At 32.0% G+C, this 19,349-nt stretch overlaps 1 protein-coding gene across 1 annotated transcript; it reads right to left on the bottom strand.

Annotated features, from left to right (window-relative positions):
• Positions 1 to 4,400: 4,400 nt before the first annotated feature.
• Positions 4,401 to 5,681, bottom strand: LOC11446105 (uncharacterized). The gene is made up of 2 exons (XM_024769507.2): positions 5,572 to 5,681; positions 4,401 to 5,310 (listed from the first exon to the last, which is right to left on the bottom strand). Exon 2 carries the CDS (start codon positions 5,283 to 5,285, stop codon positions 4,578 to 4,580), a length of 708 nt encoding a protein of 235 aa, XP_024625275.1. The 5' UTR covers positions 5,286 to 5,310; positions 5,572 to 5,681; the 3' UTR covers positions 4,401 to 4,577.
• Positions 5,682 to 19,349: the final 13,668 nt, after the last annotated feature.

Here is a 19,349-nt window from a genome sequence, read left to right as displayed (position 1 = left end):
TAATTTTCACAGCAAAACCTTGATTTTGATCTCTTTGACCCCAAACTTAACCCCAAGACTTGTACATTAGTTTGTAAACATAAAAAGACATTTAAAACAACCACAAACTTGAAATCATAACATCAATTCACCTCAAATTCATCACCTAGTTCATTTTCCACCAAAACCCACACAATTTTCTCAATTTTAATTCAAACTTCATAAACTACTACATCAATTCAAACCCCATCAACATACAAACAACTAGAAGTGAATTCAAACATGTTTCAACAATAATCACTCATCGATTCGTGATTTACACTCTATTAATAAAAAATCATCAAAACAACAACAACTATGAAGTTTAAGAACATAACATAACAATTTCCTGAAGTTTACCGTACCCACAAATTCACATGAATTAGGAGCACGAAATTCATCATGGAAAATTACCAAAAACACAATTAACATAAAAGCACTTAAATCCATAATTGAAATTAAGAGATTATGACTTAAATAATGAAAAGAAACGATCCCCCTTATGTCTAGCCCTTGATTCCTCAAGATTAAGCTTCACTTTAGCTCCTAGATCTTCAATCCCCAAGCTCTCATTCTCTAGCTCATCTTCTCTCCTCTTGATCCACTTTCTCTCTCTACCTCTCTCTCAAAATATTTTTGAAATGAGTGAATGAATGTAAATACCTAATTTTCTCACAAGTGTTATGTTTAAATAGTCACTACATAATTGGGCTAGGTCTCTAATTGTCTTAATAGGTTCAATATTCTTACTAACTAATTCGCTAAGGTTACTACTCACTTATACCGTCAAAATAACGAATGATTACCGTCACTAAATAATTACCTCAACTCACTAGTAACTTAGGAAAAATAATCATTCCCACTTAAAACATAAAAAATAATCCTCTTAATGAAATACTTGAAACACTTGACTAATTTACTCTTACTCACCAAATGACCAAACTACCTCTGATTCTAAAATTGACTAAAATACCCTTCTAGGCCAAAAATCCACTAATCTAAAAAAAAAATACACACAGAGACAATTAATCACATACAAACACTCATAATAAATAATGAAAATAATTCTAGCGAAAAACGGGTTGTTATAATACATTATTTCATATATAATTAATACATATATATTCACTCACTTACTGCTATCCAAAATAAATTGATACATTATTCGGTAAAGATAGTATATATCTCAATCACTCGATACTTTATTCATTTCCACGGATTATAATACATTATTTTATATATTAAGAGTAATGATATTTGTACATCCATTTCATAACAACTTTAGTGACAATCGTATTTTTCTCTCTTCTTATTGATCAAAAACATTGGAGATAGAAAAAGGAAGAGAGATGATAAGAACATCATGTGAGTATCAGAGAGAAAGTTGTGCAAACATTGTCACAAAATGGTTGTACAAATAACAATAGCTGACTTTGTATATTTTTGTCTGAATTTCATCCCAAATGTAACACGATAAACCCTTAAAGCGATAAATAATTTTCAATAAGTTCAACATGCATAAATAATTTTCTCAAACATCGCAGCGGAATAATAACAACATCTCATCAGGAAAATAAAACATCTCCAAGTAGCCATGTCACATAATCATACTACATCACCAAAATATAAATTTGAACTCAACAAACTGAGCGAATAAAATCTTCACAAGTCATGATCAAAATAAACAGACAGACACCCACTAAATCAGATCCCGACTCTATAGACTCCAAAAGTGAAACGAGGTAGCTCTGAAGCTAACCTCCAATAACTCATCATGCTAAGTAAACTAGTCATCCACGCCGTCTACCCATCCATACGAATAAGGTAGGCGGTCAACCAAACGACCACTAGGGGTTAGTTCACAATTCATGATTAAAAAAATAGCATAATTTAATTTCACATCATTTATAATTCAACGTCATCATAAGTCCACAAGTATACAACCAGAATCGAGTAATGCATACAATTCACTTTGTTCAAGTATTCACGACAATCACCAAAAATTCACCAATGCACATATACACCGATTCACATATTCAAGTATGACTCGACTAGTTAATCAATAAATGTATGCAATGTTCTAGACTCATCTAGATGCATGTGGTGCCATAGGAGTCCGAAGATAATTTTACAGTTTGAATCCACACCCACGTAAGAGTACACCTCCTCCCATGTATTTCACCTATGTAAAAGTACATCTCCTTTTACATTTCTCATATGACTTAATATGACTATGATGCATGGACTTCAAGTAAGACTCGACAATCCGTTTAACACCAACTATATAATCACCAACAATGTAAAAGTACACCTCCAATTACATTTCTTCATAATCAACACCACAGGCGTTATCAAGTTTTACAATCCACACAATCAACAAGTCAAAATTCAAACAAGAGTCATCACCATATTATCGAATCAAAATTCACTAAAAGAATCATCTTTGAAGACAACATCTTTCACCTTAAGGAAACATTTCTCAACAAAGACGGACACCTAAGCACACCATGATGATCATCATCTTAAACACTCAACTTACATTAATTCATTCCTATTCTACTTTATAAGCATCAATCCAAAGTCTTCTACAAGATATGTGACCATAAAATATCAATTTGACAAAGTTTATCTATGTTTTATAAAACTAGCATTTTCCAATTATTCCACCAAAATCAAGTAATCAACATCAAACGTCTCAACCGAGTATTTACACAATTCACATATGAGTGCAGTAACATATACATTTACGTTTCATAGGCTAATTCTGATAAATTCCAAAATTCACCTAAGTTCGTCTCATTTTATCATTTTTCAAAAGAATTCCATTTTTAAAGTAAAATCAAGTTAAAGTTTATGATTACTATCTAAAACATATATAAATCATAACTACAGTGGACAATCCTAATGCTACCCTTTTTCTTTGAGAAAACGAGTTTTCGGAAAATCCTCATGTTCTTTAACATTTTTCATTTGATGTTTCCAAAGGTTCAGAAGACTGAAATACAGTTAAGTACATCAAAAAAATCAGTTTAGAACGGTCCGGATCGATCCTCGAATGTCCGAAACACCAAAAACATGGGTTTCTGTCCTATGTAACTCGCCACAGTGAGTTCCAACTCGCCTATCGAGTTACACCAGAACAGGTCACACTGTTCTTGGGTTTTCCTTTAGGGAAACCCTCTAATTTTCACAGCAAAACCTCGATTTTGATCTCTTTGACCCCAAACTCAACCCCAAGACTTGTACATTAGTTTGTAAACATAAAAAGACATTTAAAACAACCACAAACTTGAAATCATAACATCAATTCACCTAGTTCATTTTCCACCAAAACCCACACAATTTTCTCAATTTTAATTCAAACTTCATAAACTACTACATCAATTCAAACCCCATCAACATACAAACAACTAGAAGTGAATTCAAACATGTTTCAACAACAATCACTCATTGATTCGTGATTTACACTCTATTAATACAAAATCATCAAAACAACTTATTAACAACAACAACAACTATGAAGTTTAAGCACATAACACAACAATTTCCTGAAGTTTATCTTACCCACAAATTCACATGAATTAGGAGCACAAAATTCATCATGGAAAATTACCAAAAACACAATTAACATAAAAGCAATTAAACCCATAATAGAAATTAAGAGACTATGACTTAAATAATGAAAAGAAACCATCCCCCTTACCTCTAGCCCTTGATTCCTCTAGCTTAAGCTTCACTTTAGCTCATAGATCTTCAAACCCCAAGCTCTCATTCTCTAGCTCATCTTCTCTCCTCTTGATCCACTTTCTCTCTCTACCTCTCTCTCAAAATATTTGTGAAATGAGTGAATGAATGTAAAGACCTAATTTTCTCACAAGTGTTATGTTTAAATAGTCACTACATAATTGGGCTAGGTCTCTAATTGTCTTAATAGGTTCAATATTCTTACTAATTAATTCGCTAAGGTTACTAACTCACTTATACCGTCAAAATAATGAATGATTACCGTCACTAAATAATTACCTCAACTCACTAGTAACTTAGAAAAAATAATCATTCCCACTTAAAACACCAAAAATAATCCTCTTAATGAAATATTTGAAACACTTGAGTAATTTACTCTTGCTCACCAAAGGACCAAACTACCTCCATTCTAAAAATGACTAAAATACCCTTCTAAGCCAAAAATTCACTAATCTCAAATAAAATACACACAGAGACAATTAATCACATACAAACACTCATAATAAATAATGAAAATAATTCTAGCGTAAAACAGGTTGTTATAATACATTATTTCATATATAATTAATACATATATATATTCACTCACTTACTACTATCCAAAATAAATTGATACATTATTCGGTAAAGATAGTATATATCTCAATCACTCCATACTTTATTCATTTCCATAGATTATAATACATTATTTCATATATAATTAATACAAATATCATTCACTCACTTAAGCTTTATTCATCTTACATATATATTTCAAACTCAAACACCAAAAGAAAAAAAATAATGTAAAAGCAAGCCACATGATTTTGGTCTAGTTAATTTGAAGCAATAACTTCCAGAATAGTAGTAAAAAAAGATATAGGATTTCCAAAAATAGCTGAAAATATTAGTTTGAACGCCACTACTGCCATCTTTGCAACCATGCTCCTTATTCTCCCTGACCTTCTTCCGACTATTGTAAGCTGAGTAGTTGCCCCACCACTCGTAGTAGCTAGATTTGTAGTTGATCTATGACCTTGAGAAAAACAACCCCTTCTCCAATTATCAAGTATCAAAGCCTTGAAACAAGACACATGATAACTAGAATTTCCATCATAATAAGACCACCCTTGAATATTTCCCACAACATGCTTATGCTTACATTTTACACACTTTGAACGAGATTTACGATAGAGTTGCAGTTTCACGTCTCCATCAGAAATACTATCTTGCAGCTTCAAACAACAAGGATGAAGATCATATCCTGTTTTAGAGCAATGATAAACAAACCCTAACACATCTCCTCCACAAGCATTACAGTATCTTCTTTTATATCCAGGTGGTTTTCTAAGGAAATCAAAACAGCTTTTCCTGAAAAATGGATGACGGGCATGAGGATCAGGATATGCACATTCTCCATGCAGGACATAACTGCAATTCTTATTTTCACAATGGTAACTTGATCCAAAACCTAATTCTTTACAACCGCTGCATGTGTATGGTTCTCCAGGAGGCTTCCTTTTTAATGAGTGTTCATGATCCATCTCAAATATTTTTTGTAAGTTCGATCTGTTGAAACAAAGCAAAAGTTAATATATGTTTGGTAAAAAAAAAATTAACAATATATAATATATGTAAGGTCTGAGGTTCAAACCCAACCATCACAAAAAAAAATGGAAATATATTTTTATATATGAAATCAAAAACATATTATGAAAATATAAAATACATCCCACTAATCCTAATAAGAAAAAACACTAATTCAAAGTGTAAATAAGAAAATATTGCTTAAAATGTATGTTTCTTTTGGTGCAAAATTGTGTATCTTACTAAAAACTCTACTGTTGCTATTAGCAAAGATGCATTTATGTTCAAAAACATAGAAGATAGCTAGCTATTTATAGGCAAAACAAAAGTGCCAATAAAGTGACTTTTCTTGAGAGGAAAGCAGAGGGTGACTTCTAGATATATTATTCATTATGACTTCATATTTGTGAGAACAAATTATTAACGTAGTTTGTTAGACTGTTCTCATTGAAGCTTCGATGGCCGAAGGAAAAAAATATTATCACTTTCGTCATACTGATTAAATATAAATGATTTATTATTAATAATGGTTTATTTTTTTTTTTTAAATATAATACTTGGTCAAACCCATCCAACAAGGGTTGAGTGAAACGGATTTAACATTTGCGTTATTATATATTTTTTCTTCTACAAACAAACTTAACAAACACTACCTAAAACTCACATACCAATACAACAAGTTGTTCGATGGAAAAAGTCAGCAAGAGGTCGATACAAATGTAACATAAATGTTTCATTTTCTTCTTCAATTAATCGTGTCGGTATTGGTATGTGTATCCGGGATGATGCGGGGGAGTATGATGTTGCTATAGGTGAGGTAGTTGGATTATATATGACACTTCAATGGGTATCTAATCTACAATTTGATAATATTGTTGATTTTGTTTGTATAAGATTCACAACAGTTGTAGATTCTTTTCATACAGGTGTAGATGATCAAAGTGAGTTTGGTTGTATTATTAATGCCTATAAACAATTGTTTTATGATAGATTTCAAAACTCTCATGTCGAATTTAATACGAGACAAACAAACGGGGTCGCTCATGAATTAGGTAAGACAGATCCATCTGAGTTTAATCCATGTATTTATAATGATGTACTGTCATGTATTTGTCATATTTTATCTATTGAGATGAATTGATTTGTTTCCTTAAAAAATTAAAAATATCGATGTGGAATTTATATATGAAGATGAGGATATTTTGTAAAATTCAGTGGCGTATTCATGCTTTTTAATTACAATATATCATTATCTTTTTCGAATTATTATTTTAGAGTCCGTTTGATGTGCAAAATATTAATTTTAAGTGTAAATGAGAAAATATGAATATAATGTTAAAAATAAAATTTTCTTGTGGTGAAAAAAGTGTATATTCCTATTTGAAATGAAATACGTACCAAAAACTCCACTGTTTCTATTAATTAATATAACCTAGCTATTTATAGGGAAAACAAAGCGTATGTAATAAGTGATTTTTTAATGGGTAATAAGTGATTTTTTTTTTATTGAGAGGAACAAAAAAAACTTTTTTTTTTTTTGAAGGAAGGAAAAAAAAAACTATATAAGTCACTTCTTTTTTTCGAGGTCAAGTGACTCTTATTATCTTATTTGCGATGACTTCCTATTTGTGACAATAAAATATTTACTTGGTTTGTTAGACTGTTCTCAATGAAACTTCGTTGGCAAGAGGATGAATTTTCTTTCCAGTTTCATTGTTCCTAGCTAAGATCGGTTATGGTCATACAAATTGAATATGAATTTTTTAATCAATTTAATAATTCTTTATTATTTTTAATATAAAACTTGGTCAAACCCATCATATTTGGGTTAAGTGAAATGGCTACATGTGCATGAATTTATTTTTTGTCCGTAAAGTTAGCGTCACATAGAACTTACAATAGTTATAGTTAGCAATTGTTGGACTTTCAATTAAAAAACAAGAAAATGTATCTAACTTAGGGTTTGTTTGTTTTAGATTTAAAATAAAAAATAAAAAATTCTTTGTTTATTTAAAAATCGATTTTTTGGAAATTTACTAAAAAATAGTATAAGTTATTTCAAACTTATTTGAAATAAGCTTAAAAAGATATTTTGATATTCACTAACTTAAATATTCATTTTTCAAAATTTTACATAGTAAAAATCACATATTTTTTTAAAAAGACATCTTTCAAAAATGATTTTTATGAAAAACTATTTGAAATAGTTTTCTTTTCGAGATTTTTTAAGTTAAGTATTCAAAAAAAAATACTTAGAATGACATTTTAAGATAAGTTATTCAAACAAATTTTTCATTTAAAACTTTTTTTAAAAATTTCTTTATTAAAATATTATAACAAAAAATTTATTACACTAAAAAAATCTAATTTAATTATTTTTATAACAAACGGACTCTTAACAATATCAAAGTTGAACTTTTATATACAAAGATGAGGATATTTTCGAAAATGCAATAGTGTCTTCATTTTTTATTTTTTTGACAAAAACAAATGATATTCATTCATTTAAATTGATAGAGTACATCGATATAGTGCAAATTCGCTAAAAACAAAAATGATGAATTTGTGAATAGACTCACAGTATCCATGTTAATAGCATAAAATGACAAATTACAAATGCATGCACATATGGCTATATTCAAATCTCCGGAACAACCATGTCTCCGGATCTGCAACGTGGATGACGCCAAAGTCATTGATTGGGTCTGCACTGGATCAAAGCTGATCTAACAATCTGAACCGATCAAATGCCTGAGAGAAACAAGAAAGACAAACAAGGTTGCACAAAGACGACGAACAAACCAACGTCGTACGAAGACGACAAAATCACAAAATAAAAAACTAAATATATGTGAAAATCACTTATTTTAATAAAATGGAAAAAGAAAAAACGAGTTACATGGGTGATTTTGGGTCAAAAGTTGACCATAAATCACTCCTCTTTGGTGGATAAAGGAGAAGAAAACTAGGGTTTTGATGATGGCTCACAGATGAGAAAGGAAAAAGTATGCCAATGTCTTATTTTTTTAATTACAATATATCATTATCTTTCTAGAACATTAATATTTGAGTGTTGATATTAACTGAATTTAAAATCAAATTTGACCAATTCTATAATAGTTTGAAAAAGTAACTTTTTCCCCGTATTATATTATAGATATAAAGTTTCAACGACGTAACCTTTGTTTTATTTTTTGATGTTCATACCTATAGGGTACTAAATGTGAGTTAAAATATAAATTTCTTTCTATATTTTATTTTCATTTTTTCGTCAAGTTCACACCTCTTATTTTTTTCGTTTTATTTTATTTAACTTTTATCTCTACTGTTTTTCGTAGTCGGGGTTTGAACTCCGGACTATACATATGTTATGCATTGTTTCTATCAACTGAGTTAAGCTCACAGAGACACCTATTTAGTTTAACTAACGTCTACAGCTCCTAACTACTAATTAATATAAAATACTATTTCCTCCGTCCTTAAATCTAAGCATCCATTTGACGTTATTTTTGTCCCTAAATGTAAACCCCTTTTCAAATTACTAGATGCATTTATAATTAATACTATTAACTTGTCTTGAAATATGAAAAGTCGAATAATTGTCTCTTTTCAATTTTTACTTTTTATCAAAATAATTGTTCAAAATCATAGTTGTTTACATACAGGTTCCCTTCGGTAATGCACCACACGACCCAATGGGCATCATTCACTAGGTACCTACATCTATGGTCAACAATTCCTATAATATCTTTGCCTCGTTAATAATCACTTACTTCATACGTAGATAGTTATTAGTTAGGGGTATAAATATGAAGATATAACCATCTAGTTAGTGATATCAATATTAGGCCCTGTCACAACCTAAGTACCTAATCTAGGGTTGCACTTGTCACAGAAATAAACACTATAATCTAATACAACTCTATAGTGGAAAAAAGCATAAATAAAATAAATAAAAGAAAAATTAAATTAAATAAATATCTAACAAAAATATACAGAGGTTCATATTAGAACGCTAACCTAAAAAGATTTAGATACACATGGTAACTAAAAACAAATTACTAAAGATAAAACATACCCTAGAAAATCAAGGAGAAAATAGAAACTCTCCCGAAGCTCCAAAGTTGCCTTCCTCTTGAACTGCTACAGTACTGAACGAGAAATTCTGAATGAGGAAGGTTGTTATTTATAGTGAGAGTTTCTACCTGAGTTTCGGCTAAAAGTGCAGGCTTTACCCATTTCTTAAGTAGGAAAAGACAGTTGCCCCCCAACTTTTTGCATGCACGGGGCACATAGCAAATACACCGGGCGCATAGTGCATTTTTTATGCATGCACGGGGCGCATAAGAAATTCCCTAGGTGCATGGGTTGTTAAATCATGCCCTAGGTGCATTTCAAATGCCATAGGCGCACCCCGTCTTTCTTCTAGGTCCAATCTTTGATTTTCTGTCGTTTTTAGGTCTTCAATTTTAAATAACTTGCTTTGGTACTTTGTGAACTGAATTCCTCCCACTTGTAAGTCTTCTGAGGCCTCTTGAATCTTTATTCTTGTCTCTTGAATCTTCACAATTCTTCGGTTTTTCTTGATTTTCCGGTTTGCATGATTTCTTCGTGAATTACTTCAAAAACACCCTCAAATTGCTATGTTTCGGAAAAACTAGAATTACAGACTCAAATATAGAAAACATTACAAAAGTCCCGAAATCATAGGCAATCGTTCTAATACTCCTCCTTTTCCTCAATGGGCGCCCCACCATGTTCGCTTGGGCGCTTCGGTGCGTTTTCGATGTTGAAATGCACGTATTCTTCTCATGTTAAGGTGTTTTCGTCAAAGTAAAATATCTTGGAACTTGGGAACAAAATTTATCCCTCTATAAAGTCTTTTGAGGCCTCTTGAATTTTCATTCTTCATCTTCCTAACATCCTAATAAAATTTCAGATGTCTTGCTCTGCCTAATTTTCTTGATTCGGCGTGAATTACATGAAGAACACCTTAAAATTGCTATGTTTCTGGAAGAATAGAATTACAGACTAAATTATATAAAACATTATCCTGAAATCATATGCAATTGTTCTTATACTCCCTATTTTGTTGGTAAAACCTACTAAAATAGACTAAAATCCATGCTAAGAATAGCGTAAGATGTCCTATCATAAAAATCCTTAACTTAACTTGTTGCTTGTCTTCAAGTTATGAAAGAAAAACATAAACATAAGTTATTCTTTGTATTTTTTTTCAAAGGAAAAAGATAACTTTCTAGGAGTTGTGCTCATAGCATCATTCATCACATCTACAACAGTTGACTAAACTTACCAAATCACATTCAAGTAGGACCGTCTTAGAGAAAGTAGCTCATATTCTCAACCATTTTCTTTTTCATAAAACACGTATGTATCTCCTAAAGCCAGTAGGGATGGTCACAGAATTTGCCCATTCCAGTCCTCTCATGAATGTACCTTGCTCTAAATTTGAGATAATTTTAAACAGACAATCAAAATTAAATTATGTACACACATTGAGGACTTTAAGGGTTATAAGGTTAAGGGTGGATACATTTGGAAAAGTAGGCTAACAAAACAACTTGAAGTTAGTTTACTAATCTAGGGATTCCTACTAAAATATTGATGATCTTCTAACCTTCCTTTCTTAAATTAGACAAGATGGATAAAACAGTAGAACTATTATCTTTTTTATTTTTGACATAAATAAACTTTTTTTTTTAAGAGACCAAAATTTTTGATGTTTTGTGCACTTGATTTTTTTTATTTTTTTTATTTTTTTATGTAGACCCATGTCAATTTACATTTTTTCATTTTTTTCTTTTTCTGATAAATATGTTCTAATTTTACCCCACCTCAATCTTAAAAATGTTGCTAGTTCCAAAGAGCAGCCCTAAACTTAGTTTCGAACCATATTCTATCAAAATAATATCTTATCTAACTCCAAGAGAAATCAAACAAGATGCATTTAAGGTTCAGGACTGTGACATGATTCCTCGCTAAGTAACAAGAAAGAAACTTCATCTGGAGGCTCAAAGTGGTTTCACAAAGGATAATGAGAATATAAAAGGGTGGTTTGAAAGACTCAAGGTACCAAAGAAAAATGCCTCGTGTGTATTATAATATTACCGATTGTCCGTAAAGAACGACCGTAAATTCGAGCAAAAATAACATTCATAATGGAAATGATTTAACTATCTAACAACCTAGAATGGATAAGGAAATATTTAGCTCTAAATCTCACCGGTTATGCTATTTAGAAAAGAGACGGTGATCCTATAAGTACCTTCAGTAGCAAGCCCTAGAAAGTATCGTTCTCTTGAATGTAAGGGTAAACTAGCCTCCACTGTAAATGCTTTGAAATGACTTCCTAAGAAATTAAAGCATAAAAGAAAAGGTTGTAAATGTAAATGCAAGATAATAAAATTTTATAAGATAATACTTGAGGATCAGTAACAGGATAAGAAATGAAATTGATTAGTTAGGAAGTTTCAGTTTAGCAGAAAATAAAATGCAGAAAAAATAAACTAATGGGTTTCCTCCCATTGATCGTTTGTTTAACGTCTTAGTCCTGACAGTCAATAAGTTGCCTCATATTCAGCGCTTCTTTTAAGTCATTAGCTTAAAGAAATAGGTTGCCTCCTATTTAGCCCGTGTTTTACGTCTAAAGTCTGACGGATATGTCTATGCACTGCTCCTGCGTCTATTTTGTGTAGGTTTATCTTCATCAGACCCGCCTTCACCAACATGATACTCTACCATATTTATCTCACTTGGATCAACATAAGAGTACCACATCACTTTATCCTAAATCACAATCTCTCTGTTCGGACGAACCTTTATCATCATGAATGGTCCATCCCATCCTTTCCTACCTTTCCTCCCAAAAAGAAACCATAGAACTCCGTTGGATTTCTTAGCATACCATGATCCCCAACTTCAAAGATTTCTTCTTTATCCTTCCAAGAGCCCCCAGTAGCTCCTTCCACTTTTCCACTTATGTTCATGTTAACTCCATTTTCTCACTTTGGTTGTTCTTATTCTATCACTTCCTTGACTTCATGAGATTCTTGTTGTTTGATTGTTTCAACTGCATGACATTCAATACCTGCATCTTGCCTCATGTTTTCCGGTGAGATATGACATATCAGCTATCAAGTATTCACCTTTTGACCTAAGCACAATCTCTTTATACTCTAAGTTAATTCTAGCTATTGAAGTAGCTAGAAAAGGTTTTCCTAGGGTCACTGGACACTCAGCCATGTCCATCACTACTATGTCCGCCAAGAATTTAAAATTCTCCACCTCGACTTACACATAAATTAAATATTATTTCTTCTGGTTCATGTAGTGTCCCATCAGCTACTCCCACAAGTTTTTCAGCTGGTATGATCATCAGTCCTTTGATATTTTTGAATGTTTCCATTGACATCAAGTTGATGTTGACCCCTAAATCACATAAAGTGTCCCCAAGAAACACATCATTGATAGAAATTGGAATGTTGAAACTTCTAGTATCCATGATTTTGATTTTAGTCTCTACTTTAGTATTGGCATGGTAATTTTGGCTAAGGATATCCACCCTGCTGCCGTCGACTGCTCTTTAAGTTTCACAAGGTCTTCTAACATTTACATGTAACAAGGATTCTGCTCTAGCATTTGTTTTGTCGCATTTCTACCTTTAATCTTATCAGCTTTTGCAAGAATTGCTCGAAGCTGCCATCTTGACCTTGATCTGCACGTGTTTTAGACTTCACTTTTCCTAGGAAAACGTCAGTGCCTTCCTCTTCAAAGGCTTCAGTACCTTCGGTTGAAAAAGCTTCAGTACCTTCATCTTCACTTGGGTCTTCCTCGACTTCGTCTCAGTTCATGGCCAAAGTCTTTCCAATTCCATATTGAGATTTATTTGCTGTGTCGGGTTGATTCACTATCGCCTCCGATTTTACGGGTAGTCTGGTAATCCATATGCGTAGAGACAGTTGATGCAATGACAACTTGGCTCTTCTTCGGGGTCGTTCTCCTCAGGTCCAGGATGATATTTTCGTGTTCTTATTTGGTCAAAACCCCAAGGATATTATCCTACATCAGATGAACTGTTCTCCATTGATATCTTCTACAACAACTGTTATCCTGGTAGAATAAAACAACAAGTTCGTAATCCTAAGTGCAGACTCGAGCTAAACTAATTATTATTACCTATGACCTAAAACTACTTATGACTCTATGACCATTATTACTAGATGCTAATCCTAATGCTAAAGGCAAAATTAAAATCGACTAACTCTTATGACCTAATTTTAACTAGACTCGATCTAATGTAGGTATTATAACAATTGTTATTTTTACCACGACTATCTAAAATTCCATGCAACTAAATATAACCTAAACTATGACTCTAAAGAATCAAAAGAAAAAATAAAATGGTTTAGTTCATGTATGAAAGGAAGAGAAAAGAAACTCATTAGTACTAAGATGGATAAAAATAACTAAATGCAAACAGAAAAATAAACTATGTTAGTAATAATAAAGTATATGATAAACTAGACTCTAAAAATAAAATGGCTCAACTAGGACTAAATATTTTTTTTGGTATTTATGAATTTTTGAAAATAGAAAAATATAATGCGGAAAAATAAATGACTGAAAAATAAATGAAAGAAAAGTAAAGTTAGAAATAAGTAATTTGAATTATTTAGTCGAAAATATCAACAATCCCCAGCAACGGCGCCAAAAATTTGATGGTCGAATTAGATAAGTACAAAATCATTTACCAAGTAATAAAGTGATAAGTAGATTATCGTATCCACAGGGATTGTCGTTTCGTCTAAACAACTAATTGTGTTACTTATTTTAAGTTGAAGGTATAAAATAAAAGAGTTAAGGGTTAGAGATTGCAATTTTTATCTGTTTTCAACAGAGCAAGTTACCTATTTTGGTTGCAGAAAAGTAAGCAACATTTAGGACTCTTGGAATCCCCCTATTTATTTTGTTGGATTTAAATAACCATCATGTCACATTTAGTTATCTATACTATACAAGTGATGAGGCCGTTGGGACATTCTAATCTAGTCGGTTGTCAAGCGGCTCCTGTTGATCGCGTGGTGATCTTATGTGTGGGGTTTGGATTCAAAGCTAATTGAAACATAAACTTAAATTGACGTTCCTAGGTTTACAAAGGCAATGAAGGCTAATGATCCCCAAGGTCTTCCCATCTATGAATCTTAGGACACTCCCTAAAGAGGTCGAGGATAATGGTCTTACTAGGTTCACTCCCCTTGGTGCTTGTTTTCCTAATTAATAACTAGTTACATCTTAGGTTCAACAAATTTTAGTAAGTATTAGTAATGTCTCCTCCTAACTACTTACTACCAGGATCAAATCGCTTTCTGTAACGTCCTAGATTTTTGATCCAAAACATCACCTCTATTCTTTCTTTTAGGAAAATAAGACTATATTTTTATCAATAATAACTCTAACAGAGAATTACACAAAATTTCTTAAAGTAATTTAATTAAAATTCTTAAAATAAACAACCTTTAAAATTTATTAAATATTACAATGCAATCAAAACCCAACATTTTTCCCCCCGTACGCGTCAAGCAAAACATCAAGCACACATCATATCTCATTTCTCACCTAAAATGTTGATTGTAAGGGATAGTCTTCAACACCCATGAAATAAAATCAATAATAAATTACAACATCAACTAAGAATATACACCTATCATCAAGGAATTATGTGCTAAAATCATTTCTTTTTAGTTTAAAATATTCATCACTCTAAAATATGCTATAAGAACAAACACAAGACCCAAGACTCAATGTTGATGATGCAGATGCATTAAATGTAAATAGACCATGATTCGGATATCTCCCCAATTGGCATAAGAGTTTTAATCACCACATTTGGCATATAATAAAGAATCGTCCCATTTGACATATAATAATAATTACCTTATTCCGCACTTAAAAATTCATTGAATCATCCCATTTGACATATAATAATAATCGCCCCATTTGACACTTATAAATCCATTGAAATAATAATAATCGCCCCATTTGGCACTTATAAATTCATTGAAATAATAATAATCACCCCATTTGACACTTATAAATCTGTCAAATGCAATGATATGCATACTATACACTTTTCTGTAAATTACAAACTTTTCTAACTCTTGAACCACATAATTATGAATTTCACATTATCACCAAAACTTCATAATCAGTAAGCTTTAACACAAACACTAAACCACATACACAACAAAAATCACTTTAATTCCACAACATTTCTCATTTCACAATTAAGAAATCATCAATATTTCAACATTCATCAAATCACATACTTTAACAAAATTGCAAATCACCAATTCTTATAATTATCAACTACAAAGAAAAGTAATAAAAACATAATAAATCTTTTCACCCATCCATCGAATCAAGAAGCATGTCAAATTCAACATCATAATCTATTATTTTCAGTTAAATCATGGTCAAGACTAGAGCACTTACCCTTTCCTAGCAAAACTCTCAATCCACACACGTTCGGCTTTGCTCCGCTAGGTTTTATTCACCTAAATTGCTACCACCATGCGTACAACCTTCTCACCATTTTTATCTTTATTTCACACAACCGCTACCACGGCTTTATTTTTCTGAGTTTATAAAACTTGGTTATGTGGTTTGTGTAAGATACATGTGTATTGGCATTGAGTATTTGAAGTGGTGTGAGTTGAAATGGAATGGAAAATATCGTGAGAGCATAACAAGCTTACGGGTAACGGTTACTTGACTTAATCTCACTATTTTCTAATGATAAATCTAAAGTAGGGTGGTTATATTTGTTAAATGACTCAGGCCAGATATATTTGAAGGAAAGGAACATGCAAGGAGGTTTAGTGGTCTGATTGTGTGGTAAGGTGCTCAATTTTGGGTGATAGAGGAAACAATCAAAGTGATTTTGTGTTGTGAGTTAGACTAAATAAACTAATTAAGTGATAGTCCACTCAATTAAAACCTAAACGTGGGTTATGGGAAAAACTGTAAGTCCTACTAACTATTCCTAAATATTAGGAGTTAACAACTAGTATAACATAATGGACTAAGGCATATCAGACACGTTTGTAATTTCCTAGACCATAATTATATACTTATTTATTATTAAAGAAATTCTTTATATTTCTGACTAGAAATAATTCTCTTAATTAATTAATATTAAAATAATTTACCAAGTCAATGACACTATAGCTTATCAAAAAAAAAAAATTGATTAAGACAAGTAAATAACTATAAACATAGTTAAAATAAGCAGCTAGAGGACCTACATGGTGTTACTATTTTCTAAAATTTTTACATATAATATAAGCTATCAAATAATTCATAAATCAAGAAAATTACTACGAAGGACCTATATAATGTCTACAAAATATCGGGATGTTACACTTTCGATATCTTTCGTCTAGTCACTAATCACTTACTTCTTAGATAGATAGTATCAAGATAAAAATACCAAGATATACATATCAGAATAGTAATATCAATATTAAGCTATGTCACGACCTAAGTACCTAATCTAGGGTTGCACTTCGCTAGAATAAAATAATCCTAATAAAACTTAATAGCGAACATGAAAATATACTAAAATAATCAACATTAAATTAAATAATTATCCAACAAAACTAATAGAGATTCATCTTAGAACCCTAGCCTATAAATATCTAGTTACACATGATAACTAAGGCAAAATACAAAAAGATAAAAACCTACTCTAGAAAAGATAGGAGAAGATAGAAATCCTCCTTGGCTCCTAGAATCGTCTTCCTATTGAACTGCTCCAGTTCTGAACGAGAAATTGTGAATGAGAAAGTCACAAAAGTCACGGGCTTTTAGGAAAATTTTAGGAAAATTTTACACCTAACTTGGGCTAAAATCACGGGCTTTTAGAGGCGAAAAAGTCACAAAAGTGACTTTTTTCACAAGTAACCAGGCGCCTGGGCCATGCGCTAGGCGCATGTGTCTTGCATCCCTAGGCGCCCGACGCCTCTCCTTTTGCGCCTAGGCGCTTTTTCCTCCCTTATGAGCGATGGGCGGCCGAATCTTGTGCGCCAAGGTGCTTGAATGCGATCGTCGATGCTGAAATGGTTGTTTTCTTCACTTGTTGAAGTGTTTTCTTCAAAGTAAAATGTCTTGGAACATGGGAACAGAATTCCTTCCTCTCTAAAGTCTTATGAGGCCTCTTGAATCTTCATTCTTCATCTTCCCAAGGTCCACATAAATCTTCGGATGTCTTGCTTTGCCTGATTTGATTGATTTCACATGCATTTATATTTGTTCCTCCCACAAACCGAGAGTAGTCCAATCCCCTTGCACTTCCAAAGGGATTTCACTATAATCTCACGAATTACAATTTTCTCAAGTACAAAAGCAAGATACTTCGTTTGCTCAATCACAAAAGAAAGAGACTTCTAAATCTAAGTTTAATCAAATAAAATATATTTGTTTTACACTTGATATACAATCAGAGGTGTAAGCAAATAATGTTCAAATGACTTATGAAGCTTAATAATTTATAAGATATGAAAGTTTGTAAGAATTTCTCTAAGGTTTTTGTGCACTATTTGATTTGATAGTGTAAGGGCACTAGTAAAAATCAGAAGTCTTTTTATATAAGAGAAGTCTTAAGAGCCGTTTTTTAAGAGTGCTAGCGTATCAAATGAGACCTTGAGAAGCTTTAATTAGAGACGTTAAAATGTTGCCTTAAATGGTTAATGTTATTGAGTAGTCACTTAAAATTCATTTGCTCTTAATAGCATGATCAGTTACATTCTCTTTATCATTTGATTCCTTTGTTTGTTTCTACACGTGGTTAGAAGAAGAAAAACTGTACTACCATGAGTTTGATAGTGACATTACTTTAGAAGACGAAAAACTAGTTCAGAGTCTTCACATTCTGACGTCACCTTCAAAAGCTCCATGCCTCAAAGTCTTCAATGTTTCAGATGCTTATGATCTTTTGATGCTTCTGAACGAAGTTCCTCTTCTAATTAGAATCTTGACTCTCTAGTTAACTTTAATTCAGATCTTGCTCCTAGTATCCAGCATCTCACTTACTTCATTTAGAGGAGTTGGTTTGAGGAACAGTTGTATTGTTTTCATTTGAGTCATTGTGATTTAGTTTTATCCTAAATCATGCAACTCCATACATGTTTTGAGTCTTTTTAGTAAGAAATCATGTAAATCAGCAAAACAAGACATCACGTGAAGAATCAAGGTTATGGTGGAAATCAATGGTTCTTAGAAGGTCTTTGAAGACAATACAAAATAAAGAAGATTCATATCAAGTTCCAAGGTATTGCAAGACGGAAGAACGCTCAAAAAGGGAGGAAAACTGCAAAATTTGCAACCAAGCTGCTTCTTGATGCGCCCCTGCATATGAGGCAGCTTTGGCTACTGCCTCATGCGCCCCAAAGCCCTAGTTCATGCGCTTGCGCATAGTATGCAGACATGGTGTGTTGATTGCTTGTTTTCAAGCTATTTTGGCAAAAAAAGTCTAGGTTTTTTCTCTTAACCCTTAAATAATGATGTACTATAAATATAGACCCTTATACATTATTTAATGTATTTGACTAAGGATGTCCATTGGTCTTTGATGTCTTTAATGTATTTTAGTAAGAGATAATTATAGATGACAAGTTAAAATAAAAGAGATATAATCAAATCAAGGCACCATAGTGATATCCATAAGTTTCATCTACTAACCACACCTTTCTAACAGTTGGCAAACTTCGTGTTTTGGAGCGTGTCAACACAGTAGTGCATAATGTAGTTTCTTGTTCAACTGAAGTTCAAATAAGTGTGGACATTCTACAAAAGTTTTGGAGGAGCATGAATCTAGCCTTGCTTGTTTAGCATCAACTAAAAACAAAAAGCAAAAGAAGCAAACAAATAGACAAGTTTCACTGAAAAGTACAAGTAGTGAGCACATACAAACTCGTTCTAAAAAGAATGTAATCAAAAGTAAT

The sequence above is a fragment of the Medicago truncatula genome, chromosome 7 (genome assembly GCF_003473485.1).
Source record: "Medicago truncatula cultivar Jemalong A17 chromosome 7, MtrunA17r5.0-ANR, whole genome shotgun sequence".
In the NCBI taxonomy this organism is placed as follows: Eukaryota; Viridiplantae; Streptophyta; class Magnoliopsida; order Fabales; family Fabaceae; genus Medicago; species Medicago truncatula.
This window is presented reverse-complemented; position numbering and strand designations above follow the sequence as displayed.

Excerpts from the sequence above, each read along its gene's own strand:
- LOC11446105 (XM_024769507.2), bottom strand. The coding sequence starts at position 5,285 with ATGGATCATGAACACTCATTAAAAAGGAAGCCTCCTGGAGAACCATAC.